The sequence below is a fragment of the Paramisgurnus dabryanus genome, chromosome 12, assembly GCF_030506205.2.
Source record: "Paramisgurnus dabryanus chromosome 12, PD_genome_1.1, whole genome shotgun sequence".
Classification (NCBI taxonomy): domain Eukaryota; kingdom Metazoa; phylum Chordata; class Actinopteri; order Cypriniformes; family Cobitidae; genus Paramisgurnus; species Paramisgurnus dabryanus.
In genome coordinates this window covers 23,575,678-23,601,210 of record NC_133348.1, presented here as the reverse complement: position 1 = coordinate 23,601,210, position 25,533 = coordinate 23,575,678, and the positions used below count along the sequence as shown (strand labels likewise).

At 37.2% G+C, this 25,533-nt stretch overlaps 2 protein-coding genes across 4 annotated transcripts in view; both read right to left on the bottom strand.

The window, feature by feature from the left end:
* Positions 1-50: 50 nt before the first annotated feature.
* vipas39 (VPS33B interacting protein, apical-basolateral polarity regulator, spe-39 homolog) lies at positions 51-11,074 on the bottom strand. The gene is made up of 19 exons (XM_065257266.1): positions 11,029-11,074; positions 10,575-10,667; positions 10,336-10,441; positions 10,115-10,246; positions 9,835-9,873; positions 9,680-9,744; positions 9,506-9,562; positions 8,052-8,144; positions 7,902-7,935; positions 7,703-7,805; positions 7,562-7,589; positions 7,029-7,102; positions 6,878-6,953; positions 4,980-5,102; positions 4,850-4,891; positions 2,188-2,364; positions 1,984-2,073; positions 1,801-1,905; positions 51-793 (listed from the first exon to the last, which is right to left on the bottom strand). Exons 2-19 carry the CDS (start codon positions 10,665-10,667, stop codon positions 773-775), a joined length of 1,458 nt encoding a protein of 485 aa, XP_065113338.1. The 5' UTR covers positions 11,029-11,074; the 3' UTR covers positions 51-772.
* Positions 11,075-12,584: 1,510 nt separating this feature from the next.
* cdc42bpb (CDC42 binding protein kinase beta (DMPK-like)) overlaps positions 12,585-25,533 on the bottom strand; it is a 71,162-nt gene continuing 58,213 nt past the window's right edge. Inside the window, exons 24-37 of one of the 3 annotated variants that reach the window (XM_065257263.2) lie at positions 25,376-25,512; positions 25,047-25,186; positions 23,590-23,671; positions 23,278-23,494; positions 22,999-23,061; positions 22,312-22,908; positions 21,582-21,679; positions 21,391-21,475; positions 18,838-18,958; positions 18,625-18,742; positions 17,842-18,036; positions 14,907-15,012; positions 14,746-14,816; positions 12,585-14,391 (exon numbers count right to left, since the gene is read on the bottom strand). In XM_065257263.2, coding sequence (XP_065113335.1) covers positions 14,263-14,391; positions 14,746-14,816; positions 14,907-15,012; positions 17,842-18,036; positions 18,625-18,742; positions 18,838-18,958; positions 21,391-21,475; positions 21,582-21,679; positions 22,312-22,908; positions 22,999-23,061; positions 23,278-23,494; positions 23,590-23,671; positions 25,047-25,186; positions 25,376-25,512 — 2,159 coding nt within the window. In that variant the 3' untranslated portion in view covers positions 12,585-14,262. The remainder of the gene's footprint in view (positions 14,392-14,745; positions 14,817-14,906; positions 15,013-17,841; positions 18,037-18,624; positions 18,743-18,837; positions 18,959-21,390; positions 21,476-21,581; positions 21,680-22,311; positions 22,909-22,998; positions 23,062-23,277; positions 23,495-23,589; positions 23,672-25,046; positions 25,187-25,375; positions 25,513-25,533) is intronic. The other 2 variants (XM_065257264.2, XM_065257265.2) reach the window with 2 other exon arrangements.

Here is a 25,533-nt window from a genome sequence, read left to right as displayed (position 1 = left end):
CATAAGCTGTATTATGTTATGGATTTAAACTAAAAGTATAAAACAGTCTATAATTTGTAAATATGTTTGGTTATTTATTCAGGAAATATCAGATTGTTTATAGGAACCATAGGTACATTTGAACCATGCTGATGAAAAAACACCTTTTAACTTCTGGCTCTTATGGTTTTCTCAACAAATATATTAGAGGTATTAAAAGTCCCCTAAAGTGATAAAGAGGGAATTTCCAGACCAGACATTGTGGTCAACCGGCAATCTCTATGAAAATCTTTAAAAGAAACAACAAAACCACATCATTTCAGTCACACATGTGAGAAAGTCTGAAAACAATTGTTTTAGATTTTTTATAAAAGCAGTGGATAAGGAATGTTTTTACATTAAAACATGATCAAACGAAAAGGTGTGAGGTGTTGAGAAATGATGAATGTGTTACACGTCACAACCATGGAAGTCCAAAATGCATGTAGTATGTTGCACGTCGACAACAATGGACGTGTTTCTTTGTAAATGTTCAAACAGTATTCACCTGTACACTTGGCAAAAGGACACTTGCCAGATTCACATTCATTCTGAGGACACTTGATACATTTGCAAAATATACAGGTGTTGATGCCTTGGAGATGTTGAACTGAAAAAGCTGAAGGTCTCTCAGTCCTGGTTGTCAAGCCTTAACGTTAAGACTCCATAGTAAGCAGCTGAATATGGTTTTGTGTAATAATGTCTATGAAAGTTGTTTATAAAAGCATACTGCTGCTTTGTGTCAGCGTCCATGTCAGTTTTTCCATCTCATTTGCTAAAGAAAGAAAAAAAGAATGTGTCGTTTTAATAAACTGCAATGTTTAAAAAATATATTTTAAAACTGAATGCACTGGATTGTCATTTTGTTTATAGTTGGAATATTAAAAAGCATTATATTATGTAGATTGATTTATGCTAATATTTTATACATAAAAAATGGCAAGTAAATAAAATAAATTATAAAAATCTAGGTAAACAGGCAGGATTTTTGGTCCTGAAACACTGGGGGCGTGTGTCAGCGGTGAAACCACGCCCACTCACGGGAAAGCCGTCTCAATTTTCAAACTGAATGAATGCTCACGATTGTGTTAGGGGCTAGGCTTGGTGGCTCCAGTGTCGTCATTGAACCACCAATGGGCTTTATGCCCAGCTGCACTACTTTTTGAACTTCAGCCAGCTCCTTGTTTCCTGTCTGCCATTATTGGACAAACTGATTAATCCAGGTGTGCCTGACCTCAGTAGTCACAACAACAATAATCAGACACACCTGGATTAATCAGTTTGTCCAATAATGGCAGACAGGAAACAAGGAGCTGGCTGAAGTTCAGGAAGTAGTGCAGCTGGGCATAAAGCGTATTTAGCCCCGCCCAAATAATGCTTAAAGGAGCAGTCCACTTTAAAAATGGAGTCCATTGACTTTTCATAGTAGGAATAAAAAATACTATGGTAAGTCAATGGGCCCCATCTTTAAAGTGGACTACTCCTTTAACAAAGAAATGTGGAAAAACTGTTTAATGGTGTAACTCCACAATGCAGTAATACATAAGTTTACAGTATTTGTAACATTTCTAATATTTATATAATGCGTTTAGAAACGCTCCTAAATGACTTTTCACAGACTTTAAAGTTTGCATGTGTCTGTGTACGACATGTTGATAACTCCTGGTATAAGATATTTATCAATCATATAACTGTAATTCTCCAGATTTTTCCCAAAAGCGATTACTCACCTATTGTGACAGACTCTCTATATTTTGAAATCATGAAAATGGCCGCTCTTACCCCATTATTGAGAATGTGTTGAATCTTCCTGTACTCAGGAGAGTCTCGCTCCAGCTTTCCTCCATACGCAGCAAGCTGCTGTCGGTCCTTCATGTCCCTGTATGTCTTTGTGGATTAAAACGCACAGTTTTAGATTTCCCAAAGCAACAAACTGACTCATAAACTGAATGAAGAAGAACTCACATTGATGACGATGTCATGGCATTTATATTTTAGAGCCATACTGAGCTTGAGCTCTGGATCATCGATGAGGTTCACATACTCCTGCAGGACCTGAAGATCATGTTAAACTGCTTTAAAATACACATTGGGATTCTCACATGGTGCAATGTGAAGGCCAAGGGAATATTTTAAAGAATAAAATATCGTTATAAAAAACTGAAGTACCGATATAGGTGCATTGTTCTTCTGTAGGATGTCCACCACTCTGTGAAAGCCAATGGGGGATTTTTTCTTGGTGTAGCCAAGCCAGTTTTTGGTGTTGAACAAACTATCCACATCAAACCATAATTTTAATTTCGCTCTTGCGCCCAATGCTGTTAGTATGTACTGCTTTTCTGAGATCTGTTCAATCAAAACCAAAGTTTTAGGTCACGGTCATCTGTTACACATTACAGAAACTGTTATTAAACACTCATAAATATGTTTAGAAACAGTCAAAAAATAGCAGTGTGCTAATAAAAGCAAAAAAATCTGTCTTGTTCTTTTAAAGGAAGCAAAGAAAACGCATATTCATCTGTTCAAAAAAATGGCAGTGTCAACATTTTCTCAAATGAACTGAAGAAAGATTTAACTTCACTTTAAACCATTGTTGCATAAACAAAAATGGTCATGCAATATTCAGTTGCATAACCACTGCTGTTGATAACTGCTGCACATCTGTGTCAAATTGAGTTAACCAACTTCTGGAAATTAGAAAGAGGTATTTCAGGCCATGAAATGCATTTTTATGTCACTCCACAAGTTTTGCAATGGAATTGCAATGTTTCTCAAACTGATTCATGTACCGTTGTATAGATAAATAGGCTCAACACTGTAGTATGAAAAAATCCCCATTACATGATTTTTGGTTAACTGTCTACACTGTGGATTGTGGCTTAAATTCAGTTCCTTATACGTTTTCCCATCATATCAACTTTTTAATCATTTACACTGTTCCTCCAAGCAATGTCTGGAAACTCATCAGCAGATATAGTTCAATACAATGGGCGAAACATTTGTTTCCTCATTTTCTTAATATAGCAGAAAAAGGACCTGTTATTTCACAGAATTAACACATTTTCTAGTTAAACTTCACACTGCTATTTTTTGATCATGTCCCTTTCAATGGACGAGTCAATTACTCAGAAGAAGTAGTGTGAATATCATTACCAATGGCTCTATTGTTTTTCTTTTACACTACCACATCTGTAACTAAATAATATGCAATGCCAAAATATTACTACTACTAATCATAACAGTACGTTGTCAGGTTACAGGCGATGCATTGCTATTATTTTTTTAACACAACTGTACATCATACTGTACACAATTATACACATATTTACAGTGTATTATTGGTATATAAGTATACCAATACATGCCAGTTTTTGTGTTTTTTATGTACTTTTGAGGCTTGCACTTAATGTCTGAAATTAGCTGAGCAGGCAAATGTAAACAAACAGAAATAAGTTACTGATAAATGATAATCCGGACAAAAGAGTCAAGCAAGCAGTTAAAGGGACACTCCACCTTTTTTGATAATATGCTCCCCTAGAGTTAAACATTTGATTTTTACTGTTTTGGAATCCATTCAGCTGATCTCAATATTTTTCCTATTTAAAACTTGACTCTTCTGTAGTTACAATGTGTACTAAGACTAACAGAAAATTGAAAGTTGCGATTTTCGGTCTGTCTTAGTACACGATGTCACTACAGATGAGTTGGTTTTTTGCACGATGCTAGTGGTCTAATCAGATTAGGGTGGCCATTCGTGCCAGTTCCGCCGGACACGTCCCGAACAGGATTTCGGGTACGTTCTCCGGAAGTAGCGTTGCTCGACCGCATACGTCATCAAGGTTCTCACATTTCAGTTAAAATACATTAGAAAATGAAGATTAATTCTTTTAAGAAATACAATCATTGTAGTTTCATTCTTACCTTGAAATGTAACGGTCGCTTTTCTGAAATTGAACGTGAAATATTAAACCTTGATGACGTATGTGGTCGACCAACGCGACTTCCGGGGAACGAACCTGAAAACATGTTCTGGACGTGTCCGGCGGAACTGGCACAAATGGCCACCCTAAATCAGATTCTATGGATTGTGCTAAGCTATGCTAAAAGTGTTAGCGACAGACCTGGAGATCAGCTGAATGGATTCCAAAATGATAAAAATGAAATGTTAACTCTAGGGGAGCTGGAAAATGAGCATGTTTAAAAAAAAGTGGAGCGTTTTGGTTGCTCAGATCACAGGTGGACGAGAGAGACATTCCTATTCACACATGGTGTTTTAATCCGTCTCTTTTGTGCACTTGCATAAGCTTATGTCCTGATTACTTCGAGGGGAGGGTCTATAGGTGAGTCCCTCTACTTAAAACACGAGTGTGATAAATGACAGGTTTCAGTTGATGCGCACTAATATTATGTCACGGCTGCATGTGTTGTTAGCAAACATGCTGCACAACGTTTTGTACACGTATGCGTATTAGGGCTTTCTCGGATATGTTAGAGCAATGGACGAAATATGCTTACGTAACTTTTACCCACTTGCAAAACGTGCTAAGCACATTACAAAATTATAAGGTCAGTAGGCGGAGATTAGGTGCGGTCTTTTGTGGCGGTTCGAACACATTTGACCACATGAGGTTCTAAATCACAAAGGCAATGTGGTGGAATTCTTTTTTAACTTCCTCTAAATTAAAAAAGATTTAGGGGCGGTTTACACCTGTGTTTAGCGTTGACCAAAACGCATGTTAATATCAGGTGTAAACAGGGCCTTTAAAGTAGAGTTAAAATAGCAGATAATAATAGTACAGGTTAAATTGAATGTGTTAGGACTTTATCTTACCCTAAAGGTTTTTCGAATGTTCGCTGGGCTGCTGTAAGTTCCCTTTAGTTAAAAAAGCAAAACATAAACAATTAATTAAAGCTGTTGGACATATAGAGTATATTCTTTATGGTAACACATTATTATGTACCTCAGACTCTCCATAATGGTAGAAGCAGGAGTAGTAAAGTGTGGTGATGATTGGCATATTTAAGATCGATGCTTTTCTAGGGAACCTTTTAAAAATTTCACCATCAGCATTCTTGTCACTTGCCTGGTAAAGCAAAGCAAACATACCAGTTAAATTCATTTTAATGCAGCTGTACCTGCAAAGTAACAAATGTTCATATTAGACAACCAGTTGATGAACTAAAGTTCATTTGTGCCATAGGTAAAGTGAGCATGCTCTTCAGACTATTACACAAAGGAAACATCTGCTTTACAACTTAGTTTGGGATGGCCCATCCCAATTACTTTCCTCTTATTGTACAGAGACACCCAATAAACCAGCACATCACACTCAAACGCAGGAAAAAGGAAGAGATAAAGAGGAAATACTTTTATAACACCACTTTAGGTGATGTACTTTTTTCATTCCTGCTTTACTACAGTTTTAAAAAAAGGAACAGAAATCTATGAAGGGTCATGTGTGTGGTTTCTAAAAGGGGGCTAGGTATTAATTCATTATCGAGATGTTTTGAGTCAAAATAAGCATGATTACATACCAATGAGGGCACACTTGTTAAATGCATCTATTTATTTCACAATGATTGATTTTTTTTTCATCTCGCACATAAGTATGGTTTTGACAATATTCAAATACACTAAATAGTATTGTAGCATTATTTTACTAAAGCACCTCATATCTACAGGACAACTATCGGTATGCAGAGTTTCTGCATTGTAACAGCGGCCTCCATAGGTTTAAATCAGCATTACATGTTAAAATTTTTTTTAGAAAAAAGTGTGCTTCTAATGACAAATTTTAGCAGAAGACAATTATCTAAGGAAAATGTAAAAGAGGCTGTGCTATATTGTGAAAAAAAATGACACGCCTGAAGGGCTTTGTTAGGCACAAAACAAAGCAGAGTCAATGCAACCCTAAACAAATTTAGTTGTGACTTATTTACTAAAAAAAAAAAGAGCAAGCCTAAAGTACTTTACTGCTTTTATAACATGGTTAGCACACAATAAGAATATTAAAGCAAAAAAAATGTATCAATGCAACTTTAATGAAGTAAAATCTGTAAAGTCTTCCTTCCGCTGGAAAAAGTAGTCCCTGACCCTTACGTTGCTAAGGTTGCTGCTACGCGAAACACAGAATTATTGGGTGCAGTGGCCATTGCTGTATTTTATCATGAATAAAAGACGGCCATTGACCAATCAGAATCAAGGACTGGAACTAACCATTTTAATAAATGTTTAAGTTGGGGTAGCCTTAAAGGAATAGTCTACTCATTTTCAATATTAAACTATGTTATTACCTTAACTAAGAAGAGTTGATACATACCTCAATCATCTTAGTGCGTGCACGTAAGCGCTGGGGCGCGCTGCGACACTTCGATAGCATTTCGCTTAGCCCCATTCATTCAATTGTACCACTCAGAGATAAAGTTAGAAGTGACCAAACACATCAACGTTTTTCCTATTTAAGACGAGTAGTTTTACAAGCAAGTTTGGTGGTACAAAATAAAACGTAGCACTTTTCTAAGCGGATTTAAAAGAGGAACTATATGGCGGAACAGCACTTTTGGGAGTACTTCGACTCGGCGCCGTAACATTATGAGAGGGAGAAGGGGAGTGGATTTTTCAGGCGAGTTGAAGTAAATGATGACATAATTTTCATTTTTGGGTAAACTATCCCATTAAAAACCTTTCAAACTAGAAGTTCATGCTTGAATTATTTTCATAAACAAATGTAAATTGCACCCACACTGGAATTTCCTTATAATATGAACATTTAAATGGACAAAATAGTCCAGATAGTAAAGTACATGTAAGTACGTGTGTCTGGTAGTGTTTATCAAATACATGGACTAGACCCCTCACCTCTATGATGATTTGCCTCTCGAGGAGTGTATAGTGGTCTTGAACATGAGTGGCATCATATTGAGAGAATGGAAGGCTAAGAACAAAACAGATCTGTTTATCATCAGAGGTCTGTGGAAGAGGAACCTAAACTGATCTTATTCATCTTTACCTGATGCAACTTTTGAGGAAATCTTTTCTTTTGCCTTCATCCTTAATATTTAAGTGTTCCTTGTACTGAATTAACTGTTTAAAATATAAAGGCAGATAGTTTAGGGCAGATGTAATACAAAGTAAAGACAAATTTTTAGGGGCAGTTTCCCGGACAGGGATTAGACTATTCCTAGACTAAAACAAATGTAAGCGCTGTCCAAACTGAAAGCAACTTGCACTGAAATATCTTATCAGTGCCCTTTGTTTTGGCTCAAAAAGCAAGCCAGTAATGTTTTTAGTAAGGCATGTTTGTTATATTTCCTAATTAAACTAAGGCCTAGTCCTGGCTTAAGCTAATCCCTGTCGGGGGGACCACCCTTCAACTTCCACTTTTATTTAAACTTCCACTAGATACAAACACAGCTGATAAGATAAATTTACTTCTTCTTTTTATAAAAGCTTATCAATGAATTTCAGCGCTGATAAAAAAATACTGCTCATGTGTAGAAGCTAGGAGGAGTGCAATGTTGTTTATAGTACCACTATACTTACCGCCATATCTTCTGTCCTGCCAAGAGCCCTACAATGGAGACAAGAGCAATGCACACAATAAAGAAAATGTCTTTAAAACTCAAGCATCCAAATGCAAACAGATAATTGCACTGAAACGTAGTTATAAAAAGGTACTCGTACCTTAGTAACTCAACTAGAAGCTTCTGTTCTCCAATCTCTTTTAAATAGTGAAGATAGTGACGCAGCGCTACATCTCTTGACATTAACTCCCTCCAGAGGATTTCTGCAATGATAACAAAAACAGGACTTTCAAGAAATTCTTAGAGGTGAAAACTGTAAAAAGTAAGCAACTGGTGACATTTTGTAATTTGTTCCTCACCTTTATTTAAGGACTTTTTTAAGTATATCAAGACCTGCATGAAGAAAATGCAGAAAATAAACACTATTTCTAAAAAAAATAAAAACAAATAAACTGTACCAAGTAGATCACAATATGTCATCATGATGTCATTGGTCATGTGACACTCACAGCAGTGATGACATTGCCATCATAAAGAGCAACTGCTTCATCCAGAAGCAAAAGTTTGTCCTGTAGAGAGCGAAACTTTTCCAGCGAGTACCCCTGTTAAGACAGCAAAACAAATATATAAATAAATCACATGTAGAATACATTTGTGAAAATGACAACTCTGCAGTGGCACTTTTCTGGGAGTCGGATCATTCTGATTGGCTGTTCAGCATAGCCAACCAGAGCGCGATAATAAAAACAAAGTTGACAATGCAACCAGTGCTCATATCATCACCATCTCCCATTTCTATACATGGATATTTTGATAAAATACTTTCACTACCTTAATAATAGATATGGCTCAAAAGCATTGGTGTAGTGGTGCCTGGAGAAGTGGGTATACTCTTAATTTATGCCCCTATTTTTAAAACGTAGAAGTGGGTAAACCCCACACCATCCAATAAGGAAGTGGGTATACGGACTACACCACTGCTCATAAGACATTACAGATATATCACAAAATCTGTCTGTGGCGAGCGAGATTTGTGGGAAATTGAGAGTTATCTCATCTCACAGGCGCAGAACAGACGTGCTACTTGGCCACCCTCCGTAATGTAAGCCGACCTTACAGTTTGCGCTACTTCGTTGGCGTCGGTTTGGTGTGTTCCTACCCTAAGGGTAAAGAGGGGTAAGTTATCTGGAAAGATAAAGTTTGACTTCCTGAGGAGTGTAAACACTGCGGCTCTTTAAAATATTGCTGTTTGTTTGCGTAATGTGACATGCAAACACGGATTAGGGCGGGACTAACTGCTTATTCAAATATTCTGAAAGAATTTGGGAATCTCCAAACTGCAAAGAACAGCTGGTTAATCTGTATATATATATTTTTTTCATGTGACCCTGGGACATCAAAAACAGTCATAGCGGTCAATTGCTTGAAATTGAGTTTTAAATGTCATCTGCCAGCTGAATAAATAAGCATTCCATTGCAATCATGTATGGTTGCCTAAGATAGGACAACGAGTGGACGAGATACAACAATTTACAAATCTGGAATCTGAGGGTGCAAAAAATTTAATATTGAGAAAATTGCCTTTAAAGTTGTCCAAGTGAAGTCCATAGCAACACAAATTACTAATGATAAATAAAGTTGATATATTTAGGGTAGAAAATGTACAAAATATCTTTATGGAACATGATCTTTACTTAATATCCTAATGATTTTGGCATACGGAAAATGTATCATTTTTGTCCCATACAATCTATTGCTGGCTATATATATATATATATATATATATATATATATATATATATATATATATATATATATATATATATATATATATATATATATATATATATATATATATATATATACACACACACATTAATATACCCATGCATCTTATGACTGGTTTGGCGGTCCAGGGTCACATTCATCATATATAATTTTATTGATCTTCACTGCTCCCTACCCCTCCTTTCTTCATTCTCCTCACAGTTTCCTCAGGATTCAGGTCACTGACAAAATCCTGTCATTTTTAAAAAACAAATCAATGTTAGAATTACGCGAAGCATAAAAAAATATGAAAACAGGTATTGTGAAAAATCGTTTTATACTTTTACATAAACAGATTGAAACATATTACCTTTGCATCAGACTTGGGCTTTCGCAGCTCTGGTGCATATGTTCTTATAGACGTGTCACTAAAAGCTACAAAAAGCAGACACCTACAGATACTTAATGAAAATAAATAACATTTATACAACAACCACACTAAATGCTTCAGTGACTTATACTTACACACTGAGAAGGACTGAAAACCACTAGATTTACTTCTTGCTGTGGAAATATAAACAAAGAGCATGATTTATAAACATCATCCACAATTATGCATTAACAAACACAATCCAAAACAACTCACGGTGCTTTTAAGCTATATATCTTATCAGTATTTGCGTTCCGTGGGAATCAAACTCATGACCTTCACGATGATAACACAATACTCTACTAATTAAGTACTCTACCTGTACATGTCTACATGAATCAGATGCTCTACCAAAACATTAGGAACACTCCTTACCTTTAAACAGAGAGCTCAGCGAGTATCCAGATCCCCGTTTGGGAAGTGAAGGGGTTGTATCTATTTTGGGGAAGCCCTGTTCACTCCCTGAATGGACACTGGATGCAGTCTCTTTGACTGACCAAGAGATGCCTACAAACAAACATTCATGATCTTTAAACATCAGACAAATGACATTCACACAGTGAAGGCACAAGCAAAGATGTGAAAGGACTTCATACTTCCCACAGGTTCTCCACTCCAGTTTACTCTCTCAACATCATCTTCGTCATCATCCTCATCATCTTCACCAAAAATGCTGTTCACAGCCCGTTTGGACTCTTTTAGCTGTGAAAAGGCAAGAAAGTGGTGTGTGAATAAGGTTGCAAAGGTTGTAGTAGGTCCAGTGAAGTTATTATTTATTTGACAGTAAATAGGGTGGTGGACTCCACAGAGCTCACCACAATAGCAATGGACTTACTTGTGAAAACGTATTGTCTTCATCATCAAATGTGAAAGCTTTTAATTTTGATCTGGTCCAGTACTCGTCATCCTCTGGTTTGGGCCGTGTCATCTAAAAAAACCCATAGAAATCTGAACATCAGAGTACTAACATTTGCCGTTTATTCACAAGGACCTGAACAAACACAGAAGCGTTCGTGTTTATGACATGACAAGAAGACGTACGACCATAAAGATCCGACTTCATTCATTGGACATTTTTATTTATCGATATGATTTGTCACCGTAAACTGTAACGTTAGCTACGATATTACAAGTCCTACCGTATAATATATCGCTAACAATGTACGTCAATCTATGAGTACTGATACATTTATTTTTTCTTTACTGATAATTTACAGTTTAATTGCACATTTGACCATGAATAGTAAAAACAGGAATATGATTTTATGATTGCTGCATGACAGGCTTACCTTCGTGAAGATCCACAAGAAACGTCACATTTGTTTTTACTTCCGGATTCCATATATGCCGTCAAAATAAAAGTCAGAAACATAAGGCACGTGAAATTTCTTAAGAATTAATTTCTTTATGAAGAAATTATATTCGATGAGTTTAAAATGTCAGTGCTGTGATCCACTTCAAATGTTGACTTGTATATATAAAACATTACATATATAAACCTTTTTATGTATATAAAATATAATACATATTATGTATTATTATTATGTACATATACAAAATAATGACACCTTAGTTTGTACAAAACTAAATCTCTTTTATAAAAAATCTTGACTAACATTGTGATATCAGTTCACAGCTGGGCATCTGCAGGTTTAAGATATTAAATAAAAATGAAGACCAAATGCAGGATTAAAGAAATGTTTGTTATCTAATTAACCAGTTGGGCATATTATGAAAAGTTTTTCTAGTGCTGGGCATAGATTAATCTAGATAAATCTCATACAAAATAAAAGTAATTATTTGCATAATATATGAGTTATATTTAAAAAATATTTAAACACGCACGCACGCACACACACACACTTTTTTATTTATATATAATATAGAATATATAAATATATATACACATGTAATGTTTCTTAAATACATAAATGATTGTGTGTGTGTGTATTTATATATACATAATAATTACACACAGCACAAATTCATATATTATGCGAAAAATTTATTTTATTTTGTATGAGATTTATCTATTGCTAACACTAATTTTTACCCAAAATTTTAAACCATATTGATATCCCAGTTGTCAATATTTTGTGGTTTACATACTTAAAAATACTCTGTTAAAGTTTTGACGCATTCTTTTTAATTATTTCCATAAGTAATTGCTAATTTTTAGAACTGTCATGTCCATAACGGAGAAATGTCAGATTCATAATTATGTTTCTTCCTAGTAAATGCATATGCATATGTAAAATAAAATAAATATTAAAAGGTTCTTTGAAGAACCATTCTTCTTCATTTGCTGGGTATTATTGCTTCTGGTTTGTGCATTTTAATTCAAAGAATTCCTACAAAGGAAAACATTTATTCACATCCAGAACAAATGCATTTTTCCCTCAACTAAAAAAAGAAATCTTGTACTAGACAATAGATATTTTTCTGATGTCTATTATCAGGGGTTTAGGAATATAACCGATGGCTCAATATATTGGTAAAAAAATGCATTTTCAGAGAATTTCTATTTCAAGCTTTGACTGCAAATGTCACATCCATAACAATGGAGTAGCCCAGGTGTCACTGGGACGGTGCCTTTTTAAAAGGTCCTATGTACAATTTGGGTACAGATTTACCTCTGAGATACTAATATGCACCCTCCTTTAGGTAAAAATTTGTACTTTTTGAAAAAGTACCACCAATGACGATTTTCGTACTTTATTTTGATGAAGTATTATATTTGAACAACATTTGAAGGCTATTACATAAATAAAATTCTAGGTTTTCAGCAGTTCTCAAGTTTATTAACTATTAAAGCGCACACACTTGTGATTTCAACTCATCCAAATAAAGATAAATTAAAATTTTTATTGCAGATATGCATATTCAAAACATTTCCCAAATAGACACCGATTCAACAAAAAAAGCACAACAGGTACTCTTTTATTGTTTGTTCAAATTTATGTGGCTAACAAGTCAATAATTACAAAGATTTCAACCTGTGATTTTTTTCTCTTTTAAAGTAAAAGCAGTAGTGTTCTGAGGATAATCGTTCGTCTGATGCAGCAGACGAGTGAAATACAGGGGGAATCAGGAAAAAAAAAACATTCACACAAAATCAATTCCTGGGACTAAAACGTGTGCAAGGTTCTTACAGTGTTTAAGAAGGGCAGAGGACAATGCGAAACATTACCATCAGGCCTATTAAAACCACTGAAATGCTCGAGCGGACAGTTTATTACCGAAAACAAAGTTGGCACGAAAGGCACACTTGTGTGATAACGGATATGTCAGCCATGCCAAGATTTCCTACACCCTTAGATGTCAACATATTCCTATCAGCATCCCGATAAGAGTCTTCTTTTTAACAGAAAAGGCTGTTTAAAGGACTAACGTGTGTAAAACATCATAAACCAGAGTTAGAGCATGGCTATGGTGAGATAACCTTATCACATATCTTAAATCTTTCATTTTTAAATAGAGCACACAAAGCAGCATCTTGAGAGGAACTACTGAAAAAAATCCTATGAATAATCTGAGTTGTGTGCCTTTCTTTTTTTATTATTATAATTATTTTAATAACACTTATCTATATGTAAAGTCTGTTCCTTTTTGTTGCTTTCGTTTTGCGCCTGGTTATAAGCGGTGTTCCACCAACTAAATATTATTTTTGTGGGAAACATCTAAGTTAAAACATGAATATTACAAAGGCTGGTTTAAAATGCCGAACTGGAAAGAGAGAAAAAGAGAGAGAGAGAAATTTTATAGCAATAAAAGTGCCCTCTGGTTTGTCTTAAACCCCCCAAAGTCAGACAAAAATCATTGCCTTTGTGTCACTGATCTATATTGCTCACCTGAGATGAGGTGAGCTAGTTCACTGGTCCCTAAAGAGCAGCGAGGAATTGTGTACTTGGTTTATATAAGAACGTCAGTATATATTCTACATCATCAGTTCAATCCTTCCCATCTGCTTCTTTCTTCAGCCCACTTGATGAATGTTGAATGTCCTGATAATATACATGTATTAAAAACACCCAAGTCGTCGCTTTCCCCTCGACTCCCCTCGTTCTCCGTTTAGGGAAGCTAATAATCCTCCATGACAGATTCAGGAGTACTCAAGCAATTCTGACACAGCAGATGCATCTGTTCATTCACTAAAGTAAATAATAATAATAAAAAACAACTTGCAGGAGAATGGCATGAAATTAAGATTAAAAATAAAAAAACGTTCATCATACTGCTAAATCTGACCCTGTTAGTGATTACACCACAACAATATCTCCACCAGGGGGCATGATTTGTGTTTTTTTTTTTGATGGCTGGTGGCTCTGGTGCCGTCATGCCGACTTGTGGCTGGATCAATCGGAGCTTGATTTCACTTGCAGCGATATATCCTCTCCGCTACCCGGGGGTAAAATTTAGGCCCGCGTAGGGGATGAGCAGGAGAGTCTTGGCACTTCACAGGGAGTCCTAAATACGTGGGGTGCCTGAGGTGCTCGCAGGGCTAAAAGGGGCTTTCTCCTCGCTCAGCCATCCAGGCTTTGATCCAGGCCGTCCAGAGTTAGCTGACTGCGATGGGGAGAGTTGGGGCTCGGGGGGCTGCTGGGGTTGGAGCTGTTGGAGGGGGTTGAGTGTTTGGTGGAGTCCGAGTCGGGCTGGAGGAAGAAAACAAGGGGAATAGAGAGAGATGGGATAAACAAACATTTCCCAATGACTAATCCGTATTTTCTGTACTATTTGTCATCCCATCCTGGCATTTTTGGGAGTGGTGAACTCACCTAATGACAAGTACATTTTTCAAACTTAAAGTTGTATTCTTTCAGTATTGTTTCATACTCTAGGACTCTAAGCCTGAGTGTTTGGGGAGTTTTACTATGAAAACTGGGGCAGTTATTACAGACCACAAAATCAGGACACATAAAAAGGCTCTCAAAGCTCCATAACATCCATCATGTATCAAGCGACGTTACCAAATCTGGGGCGAGCAAAATATTCCATGTGTATGTTACCTCTCTATCATAGTCTTGATCTTGATCAGAAATACTTCGAGATGACCCGGCTCCTCCGAAATCTCCTCCTCCTTCAAAATAAACAAATTTAAACTATATTAGATGTGCAAACAGGGCGTGTGAATATCGTCACACGTCCGTGCGAGGAAAATTACACCCACCTGAGGCAGTGCGGGTGATGTGGGTCTTGCTTCTCTGTTGCCGTGAGATACTAGAAAGAGGGCGGGGCCTTTCTTTAGATGGATCATCCTGAGAGGGCATCACACTCTGCAGCAGATGTACACAGAGTGAGAATCTTCATATATATATTTTAACCAAGCCAGTCATTATGCACTTATACAGCTTGAAAACATTCCTTCATTTTATTCACGACTTACACTATATTATTATCTTTATTGTCAGCATTTGTGGTACAATGTCAATTACACCAAACATAATTTTGTTTAAAAGTACTCAAGGTTTTTACTTTGGGAATAAACACAGCAATGCATCAATAAATCCTTGGGTGTAACATATTGCAGACTTGTTGTAAACCTTTTGTGGCTTTATGAGAATGTGACCCTGTCTGTGTAAACCAAGCTTAAATGGACACTCCACTTTTTTGAAAATATGCTCATTTTCCAGCTCCCCTAGAGTTAAACATTTGATTTTTACCTTTTTGGAATCCATTCAGCTGATCTACGGGTCTGGCGGCACCACTTTAAGCATAATCTATTGAATCTGATTAGACCATTAGCATTGGGCCTAAAAATAACCAGAGGTTTGATATTGTTCCCTTTTTAAAACTTGACTCTTCTGTAGTTACATCGTGCACTAAGACCGATGGAAAATTAAAAGTTGCGATTAAAGAGGAAAAATATCCAAACTCTTTGGTTATTTTTTTAGTGCAATGCTAATGGTCTAATCAGATTCAATGGATTGTGCTAAGCTATGCTAAAAGTGACACCGCCAGACCCGGAGATCAGCTGAATGGATTCCAAAACTGTAAAAATCAAATGTTTAACTTTAGGGGAGCTGGAAAATGAGCATATTAATTTTTTTAAGTGGAGTGTCCCTATAAGTCATTTTTTACGGTTTTTATATTATACGGCACAAAGCTTCTTTAAAGGTTCAGTGTGGGTTTTTAGCGGCATCTAGGGGTGAGATTGCGAATTGCAACCAACAGCTCAGTCCACGGTTCACCCTTCAATTTAAAAACACAAATAGAAGCTACGGTAGCTGGGGACGAAATGCGCTCTGTAAAGCAATTTGTCCATTTATGGCTACTGTAAGACATGGCGACAACTTCCATTTAAGGGGACCTGCAGTGTATAAAAACGGCTCACTTTAAGGTAATAAAAACAATACAGTTTATTATGGGAGGTCTTTAATACACCACTGATAATGAAGTTATATACAGTACTGTGCAAAAGTCTTAGGCCACCACCTCCAGACTTGTTGTTTTAGAAGTTTAAATGTCCATCCATATTTATTTTCAATCTATTTTATTAAGATACAAACACAAAATACAGAAACAATATGTATATATAAAGAGTTTGGTTTCAAAACGCAATAAATCCATTTTGACAAATTTCGGTAAAAACATGTTTTCTATACCAAGAAAGTGACAAGATGAAAACCACTATTTTCTGTTACGTTCACATAGCATCTTTAGGTTATAAAAACATAAAAAATTCAAATCTATAACTTGATTTTCAAAGATTTATTATAAAAACGAATTATTTTTTCCACAAAATGCAATAAATCCATGACATTTTTTTGTCAAAATTCGATAAATCTATTCAATTAATGTATAAATGTGCATTCATTTTTGCCATTTTATATTCATTTAGTTGAACAGCTGTACACAATGATGTAAAAAATAAACATTAATGGCATTAATCAAAAACACTTCTCGTTGACTTTGAGTAAAATTATGGAAAGTTTTTTTTAGCACGAGAGAAGCTAGATGCTGTCGGGAGACCAAGGGATCGTCTCCCGAGTGCCTATCGTGTAAATTATTTGATTTTGATGGCTTACGTTTCTTTCCCGTCACAGAAAGCCACCACAGGTTTATCAATGCTATTAAAGTATTATTTTGTTTTTGTTTGTTTGTTTGTTGATCACGAAGTACAAAGTAGATGACGAATACAAGGATTCTGTGTACTCAACGCGCCGCCACTGTTTGTTTACATTGCGTGGAATGGTGCGCTGTAATATGTGGAGCGGATTTATTGCATTCTGTAGAAAAGGAGGAGTGGCGTTTATTGCGTTTTGGGAAAAAAGGGAGAAAAGATGACAGAATAACACAGCGGATATTGGATTTTGCGTAAAATTAAGAATTTACTTTTAAATACTGACCTGATATAATACTTATTTTGGCAGTAACTCATTTTTGTTAAAAAATGGCGCTTATTGCATTTTGGAACCAAACTCTTCATATATAAAAAACAAAATTCAGGACTAAATGTCTTCTTTAGGCATCGTTTGTGTTTAGTGTGACCTCTCTTGGCACTAAACACATCTTCAGAGTTTTTGAGAAAAATGAAGTAAAAGGATTTAATTTTATTTAGGTTTAAGTGATCCTGCAGTTTCCTGCTATTGCTCAAGTGGAAGGGGAGTTTACCCTAAAACACTTGACATCAGTTTGATCATTTTTATACAGTTTTTATTACTATATACACATTTCCTGTATGTATTCTATTAGAGAGACTGAGAAACCATTATATATCACTATAACATTGCAAAAACAACTAATCTAATTCTGGCAGTGTGGCCTAAGACTTTTGCACAGTATTGTTTATTATATTACATTTCTGTCAAAGGGTTCCTTCTTCTAAAGTCAGGCAGTGCACCATCACCACCTTCTTAAATACAGACTAGCAAACACTATAAATTTGTGCTTCATCCTGACTAGACTATTCACATCCTTGTATATCTTAACTTCTGATCTTCAACCCCAAAAATAACACCCTGAGTCACATCAACCAGGCCCGAATAGAGTTCAGCAAAACAGATGACATCAAACAGAAGTGGGGGAGGAAAGGAAGCGTGGGTGAGGCAGGGATGGGAAGGAAAAGGAAGAGGGGGAAGTGGGGGGGGGTGTTGCTAGCCTACCCTTCCCAGGGAGGATGTGGAAGGAGAGGAGGAGGAAGAGGAGAACTGAAGCAGGCTCTGCTGTGAAGAAGGCTCTTTCTGCAGATAGAGCCCGGCAGAGACGGAGCTCATGTGATAGACGTGCTCAAAGTTGATCGGAGGGGAGATCAGGGCGTGATGGCGAGAGGATGAGGGGGAGGGAGTCTCGCTCTGCTGCTGCCACGGCAACCAGAGGACAGAGCGAATCCAAAACCAGAGCGGAAAACAGAAGTGAACAGGAAAAGAGAGAGAGAGACAGAGAGAAAGGTGTGAGGGTGGAAGAGTGGGGCTGGCTGGCTTTGAATAAGAAGAAACATGCAGAAAGTAAGGAAAGACTTTGGTGCTGTGTTGTCAAATGAAATCAAAGGATGTTAGGATGTATAAAACCAAAGCAGTCAGCAATGCAATCTTTCTGATTTATAAACAAGTTTACTAATAACCCCTCAACATCATGTGGATTCAAGCGATCGGCTTGTTAGCACAATGCTTCAAAACCTAAATTGTAAAACCTAAAGTGCTGAGGGATTAAGCATCATCTTCAAGAAACCTGGGCTTAAGGACTTTGCTCAAGGGTTTAATGGTAAACAGTGAATTTTAAAATCTCTTTAGCTGATAGGTCACCCCATCAGGGGTCTCATGCTACCAGGCCCTTAGCTTTGCAAGTGCTTATTAATTCAGATAAATGGAAAATAAGACCCCTGGATTCAGCAGCCGGTGTTGAGCTAAAGCTTTTGATCTTTACAAACCCAGAATTTAAGATATTACCAGAGGCAAGTCCATCAGAACCTGCATGCCATCTCCTGGGCCCATGTGAGCAACGTGGTTGAAATTGATGGGGTTTGAGATCAGCTTTGATCTCATCTCAGGATCCCTCAGCATCTCCCTATCAAAAAGAAAAAAAAAGAAATGATGTTACGTGGTTTAGGAGGGGTGTGGCAGTGGTGCAATCTGCGAATTCAGCGCCTGAAGCCATCTGACCTTCTCTGCTGTAACCGCTCCTCCTCTGGCACTTTAAAGAGGAACTTCCTTTTGCTGCGTGTCCTCACCATCAGTTTCTTACTGTTGTCTGAGGTCTCAGGGATGGCCAGTTCACAACCCTCTGCAGAACCAACAGTATCAATGAGTGAGCCGAAAGATAATGCTGTCAAAGACTCTTTAAATGAGATGCTCTCAGTAAAAGTAGGGTTTGTAATAACCTAACAGTTAGTTTAATCCATTTTGAAGGGATAGTTCACCCAAAAATGAAAATTCTCTCATCATTTACTAACTTTCATGTTGTTACAAACCTGTATAAATGTTGTTGTTCTGATGAATATATTTTAAGAAATGTTTAGCCAAACCGTTCCTGAACCCCATTTACTTCCATAGAATTTTTTTATCCTACCATGGACATGAATGGGGTCCACAAACGGTTTGGTTACAAACATTTCTCAAAATATCTTCCTGTGTGTTTATCAGAACAAAGAAATGTATTTGGGTTTGTGACAACATGAGGGTGAGTAAATGAAGACAGAATTTTTATTTTTGGGGTGAACGATCCCTTTAAATCTTCCAACAGCTACTTAAAGTCGCCATGAAACTGAAGCATCAATTGCCTAATTTTCTCCGTGGTGACGTGTATCCGAGTAAAACCGGCCTCTGAAATGAAATAAGGGAGGGCTGGATTTGAATTTGTCCATCGAGATCTGATTGGATCATTTGAAGTTGGGTCGTGTTGCTAATTGCTAATCGCAGCGATATTCTCCCGGACCCCACCCACCTGCCATACATTTTGACCGGAAGTATAGAGAGATCGTTGCATTTTTGATTAAAGATTATGAGGGCACATTCATTTTTTTAAATTAATGAAGCTCACAGATAAATCATTTGTAAAAAAATACCACAAAATTACAAAACAAATTACAGTTTTTTATTTTACTTTTCATTGCGACTTTAAGTTGCAGGTAGGCTGGGAGGAATGATCAGATGGTCCTTGTGATAAGATGGGACCACAATCATATCCTTTTTGGAGCACATTTTTAAACTCTAGGCATGGCCTTAAAGTCTGACCCTCACTTTAAGAGGCAAAACACATACAAATTTTTACCACACAATATTTCTTACATTTAGCCACTAAAATGAAAACGAAAAAATTATGATTAGGACTCAATGTGTTCTTGTATCTCAACTGGTAGAGCAGCCAAGGTCATGAGTTTGATCCCAAGAAACAAACACATTAATAATAAAGTGTGTAACTTGAATAAACTGCAACTTGCTTTTGATAAAATTGTCTACCAAATCCATAAATGCAAATGCAATGTTTATGAGCAAAATTATATATGAGGATGCATTATAGTTCAGATGCAAAAGCCGCCAAACGCCACCACTGTCAAAAATGTAATAATGATATTAACCGCATGTATTATATGCCTATACTACATACATTTGCTTAAATTCCGCTAAATTCCGACATTCAGAAATATCGTTTTGTTGACATAACCTGCAAAACACCACGTCATTTTAAGCAAAGTCCTCTAAGTGCAAGGAAAGATGAATTGGATTAACGACAGCACATGAAATTACCCTGGATCACATTCAATTTTTGGTCGCTTTTAAGTACTTGTGAACACAACAACACAAATGTAGCAGTGACATGGATCACAGCGCCCCCTAATGTCTAGTTCAGTTTTTATCATTTTTACATTCTGATTTGCATCTTTATTGATTTTGCAACTGTTTACTATGTCTTGTCCAAATAAATTTTTTTTATTAATAATTGATTTATTTTTATGTATTTAATATAATTATTATATTTAATATTTTTTAAATTATTATATTTATATTTAAGTGGAGGTTTTGGCTAAAAAAGCTTGCATGCACTTGGAGGGTTTGCAGCAAAATACAGTCAAATAAGTTAAATACCAATGAAATGACCGAAGTGACATTGTGAAATTAAAGCATTTTTAATTACCGACTAATAACCTTTCCATTGCTATTTAACTGAAATTACTGAACCTAAACTTGATAAAAACGCTCAATTACAAGAAAACATGTCAGATGTAGGCTACTTTCAGGGTTTTGCATTTGAACTCTCCATATATTTTTATTAACACGGATATAGTTTTGGAAACTAATCATCAATGACAGGAATCCTGGGATTCTGATGTCATAGTCGCAGTGTCTGAATGTGCCTAAATGTGCAGTTGGCAGCGAGCCTAGAGGAGGTGTAAAAAATGAGGTCATTTCGAACAAAAGCGTCTTTATCAAGAGGGCGATCTGCCAATGTGGATAGTAGACGAATCGTTAATGGAACAGAAAGGGTGGAGCTATACATTTCATTAACTGGCCAGCACTATAAGCTCTATTGGACCTGCAAATACACATTTTTCTGCCATGACTGACCCTCATTTTTGAAGGTAATATTTCTTTACTGTTGGATTGAAATATTTAGAGACTCAAACTATCATTTCAGCAGTGGAGCAGACATAACATTCAGAAAGAGTATTGAGGTGTGGGTTGAGTTGGTAAAGTGTGCGTGGGTTGGGATCAGACCTGGAGAGTTGTTGCTGAAGTAAATGAGATGAGGCTGCTCGGTGCCCAACAGGTTCAGACTGCCCTCCACGTTCAGGGGTCGAATCTACAGACAGTAAACAGTCAGATCAGCTTTAACAGCATAAATAAAAACTGAAAAATCTCAAAAACCCAACTACATAAAGATGTATATGAAAAAAAACATCACTCACCCTTCTTAACGAAATGGTCTGGACCCACTCTGTGGTGTGGACATCAAACACATCTACTCCATATTCACTGTACACGGTCAGGTAGTTTGAATTTGAGCCTGAAATGAGTAAATATCTGGTTTATGCGTCTCATATCTCCTTCATCAGCAAAATTTCTATGTTACTCGAAAATTGACAGACCTGCTGTAAACTGAGTTAGTGCTATGGCCAGGTGCACAAAAGCCAATAAAAAATTGTCCGGACATGTTTTCTGTTTGCACGCTCCCTCACGCTTGTAACATGGATGAGGAGCGTGAAACTCAGAACATGTATTTTGTGTTTTCATGACTTATATGACATGTCTACAGATGGGATTCTTGTTACGGTTGTCTTTTTGGAACTTAAGGGATTTGTCTCGTAATAGCCAATGTTTCTCAAACCTACAGTCAATTTCTACTTGTCCATGTGTGATGTTTAATATAACCAAAAAACAGAACTTTGAGGATTTATATACCCAGGAGTGTCAAACACCATGTTTGAGACTGGAAAGGTCAGGGCAAACTTGCAAAACCTCTGCTAATGCTACATTTATTTCACCTTTCCAACTCAAATTCTTCATTCTCCTCCCTGTTTTGCCCTCTCCTCAGTTCTTTCCTAATCCTCTCATCCTACAAGTCTACACAAGAAAAATATTGGAATTTGAACCTTCACATACAATTACAGCTGCTTTAAAACTTATTTCACCACTTACTGCAGGCAAGTGGTGTGGCGGGCCACATCAGCTCCTGCGTCCGAGATCTCCGTCCCTGTGCATCCACGTACACTCCAAGTTGACTGAAGCACAGCAGAAATTCGTTGGCTCCCACCTCCATAGCGTGCAGCGCGTCCAGGGACTGTTGTGCCAAAAATGCTAGCGAGGGATCTGTGGGGCTCACCAGGCTGACGGGGGAAGACTCTCCCTGCATGGCCAGCAAAGCAAAGCCTGATGGGTAACCCACGCAGAGCCGCTCACGAATGATACCCAGCCACAGGGCGATACCGGGTGCCTGCACCTCCCACAGTTTGCGATGATGGGGCTTTGCGCGTGTGATTTCATAGCAGAGGACCTGCCGCTTTACAGCTGCCAGCAGGCACGCCGGGCCACCCGGGCGTAGGGTACCTATGGTCATAGCCTGGCAGCCTTTCGTTTCCGTAAGCTTGGCGTCAAAAGTGGCCTCTGCACCGTCTAGTGCAGCCCAGGGGTATAGGTGGACATGCCGGTTACGACCACAAAGCAGGGCGACCATCTTCTCTTTTGGAATGGGCTCGATCTGGCAAACTTTTTTACAGTCTGCAGCACGAACGATGACTGAAAGAGGATCATGGGGATTTTGTTAACATTCTGGAATGGTTTAAAAAGAAATGAATGGCAAAAACAAAGCAGCAGGAAGAGACGTACCGTCTCTGGTGATTTCGACTACAAACAGGCCTTCTTCTGTCCCCAAGGCAATTCGCTCTCGATCTTCAGAGATAACAGCAGTTCAGAGGGGATGAAAAGAACACAGACAGATTGTGAATTTGAGCTCTTTTTGACACAGCCACCTGATAATCTCACAATTATGATGTCTTTTACCCCCCAAAAAGTAATATTTTATATATCCATTATATTGTACCTAGACTTCAACAGAAACAAATTAAGTTTTTAGTCAAATCAACAAACATCAACCACTGTACGTACCCACGATGGCAGCAGAGAGCGTAGTTTTGATGGCTGGCAGGCTGCTGTCGTAAGCCTCGTGCAGGAGATGAACTATGCGGTTCTTGAGCCGGTTCTTTGCCAAGATGTTCTGCAGACCCTCCAGGATTCCCACCCACTTCCTCTTCTCCGCCTCGTTCTCAGCCAACACCAGCAGAGGCACCGGCCGGATCGGGGAGTTCAGGGCGGATGATGTTACCTGCACAGTTCGCAAATCGTGGGAAATATTGTCAATTATCAGAGTGATGCACAGTTGTGCAATAAAAGCAATGCTGAAATATTTTTAGAGCATACCCTGAAGATGCATGGAATGTCTTTACGACTGGCATGGATCACGTCGGACGCCAACACAGAGCTGACAGAAAACTCCTCATCTCTAGAAAAAGAAATAAACAATTTTACAAAATATCAAATCACAATTAGGACCTAAAATCAAGAAAGAGCTTAAAATAAAAAGAATTGAATTAATTGTGTATTTGAAAACTGTATTTCATTATTTCAATAACATATGTGTATTTTGTTCTCAGTAAATCATAGATGTTTATTCCTTGTATTTTAAGGACAAAGAGTACAGGCTAATTCAGTAATAAATAGCTACAAAGTACACCGGTAAACAACTGACTTGCTCGTTCTGCATGAACGTGTTTTATGTTACAGTTTCCAATAAATGTACTAGCCATTAAAGGATTTGTCCATTTAAAAAAAAAAAATTCTAGATAATTTACTCAGCACCATGTCATTTAAAATGTTGATATCTTTCTTTGTTCAGTCGAGAAGAAATTATGTTTTTTTGAGGAAAACATTCCAGATTTTTCTTATTTTAATGGACTTTAATGGACCCCAACACTTAACACTTAACAGTTTTAATGCAGTTTAAAATTGCAGTTTCAAAGGACTCTAAACAATCTTAAACAAGGCATAAGGGTCTTATTTAGCAAAACGATTGTCATTTTTGGAAAGAAAAAGAAAAATATATGCACTTTTAAACCACAACTTCTAGTCTATTTCCGGTCCTGTGACGCGGCAGCGCAACTTCACGTAATACGCCATAACGTCAAGAGGTCACAGATGATGTATGCGAAACTAAGCCCCAGTGTTTACAAATGTGGTGAAAGAGGAAGCTTTTGACGTTGTTGTATATCGAATGATACTAATTAACGTCTTTGTGTCAGTTTATTGTTTAAAATAGTCTGCAAATCTGCATTTTATGTGACCTTTCCACGGCATAACGCAATTACGTGGGGGCGCGCTGGTGCGTCACAGGACCGGAGGAAGATGAGAAGTTGTGGTTTAAAAGTGCATATTTTTTATTTTTCTTGCCAAAAATGACAATCGTTTCGCTAGAGAAGACCCTTATGCCTCGTTTGGGATCATTTAGTGTCCTTTGAAACTCCAATGAAACTGCAGTTTTAAAATGCATTAAAACTGATAAGTGTTGGGGTCCATTAAAGTCCATTAAAATGAGAAAAATCCTGAAATGTTTTCCTCAAAAAACATAATTCCTTCTCGACTGAACAAAGAAAAACATCAACATTTTGGATGACATGCTATTGAGTAAATTATCTGGATTATTTTTAAAGAAAATTGACTAATCCTTTAAGTCTGCTTTATTTACTAGCCAATTTTATTTGCATTTTGTGCTTGGACAGCATATTTCGTCTCTGTAGGTACAATTTAATCTATTAGCAGATCACCATTACATTATTAGTTGACCTGAGTGAATGTGAGTCAAGAAAATGGCTAATTCTGACCTCAAGTCAAGGACTTGACTGGCCGTTACAACCGGCTGAGTGGACTTCCCTTCAGGCACCTCATAGAGGAAAAGTTTACAGTCACACACTACAGCATAGGCCCTCTGCCAACCCTTCTTCACTCCTGTTGGCTTTGGGATCTGAAAAAAGGAGTAAATATATAAATGCAAAGTAAAAAAAAAGGTATTTTAACACATTACTGAAGATGAGGTTTAGTGACCTTTAACAGTTAATTATAGTTCATGATCATATGATGTTTAATTCAAGTGTTGTTATGCAATCTTTAATGTGACACTTCATCATTCAACCTTTAAAAAATTCATTCTCACCCTGACAAAGCCTTTGTATGCTGTGCCAATGCCCCTTTGCACATCAATACCCAGAGGTCTCTTGGCCTGCTCTGGTGGAATGGGGCAAATCTGTGGCGCGTTGTCTTTACAGGACACGTGGCAGATGAACGAACACACTTAAAGAGACGAGACAGATA

Coding starts and splice junctions, on each gene's coding strand:
- vipas39 (XM_065257266.1), bottom strand. CDS start 10,667: ATGACACGGCCCAAACCAGAGGATGACGAGTACTGGACCAGATCAAAA. Junction 8,145..9,505: donor GGAGAATGAAGAAAGGAGGG/GTAGGGAGCAGT, acceptor CTGTCTTAACAG/GGGTACTCGCTGGAAAAGTT. Junction 7,590..7,702: donor CTTCTAGTTGAGTTACTAAG/GTACGAGTACCT, acceptor TCTCCATTGTAG/GGCTCTTGGCAGGACAGAAG.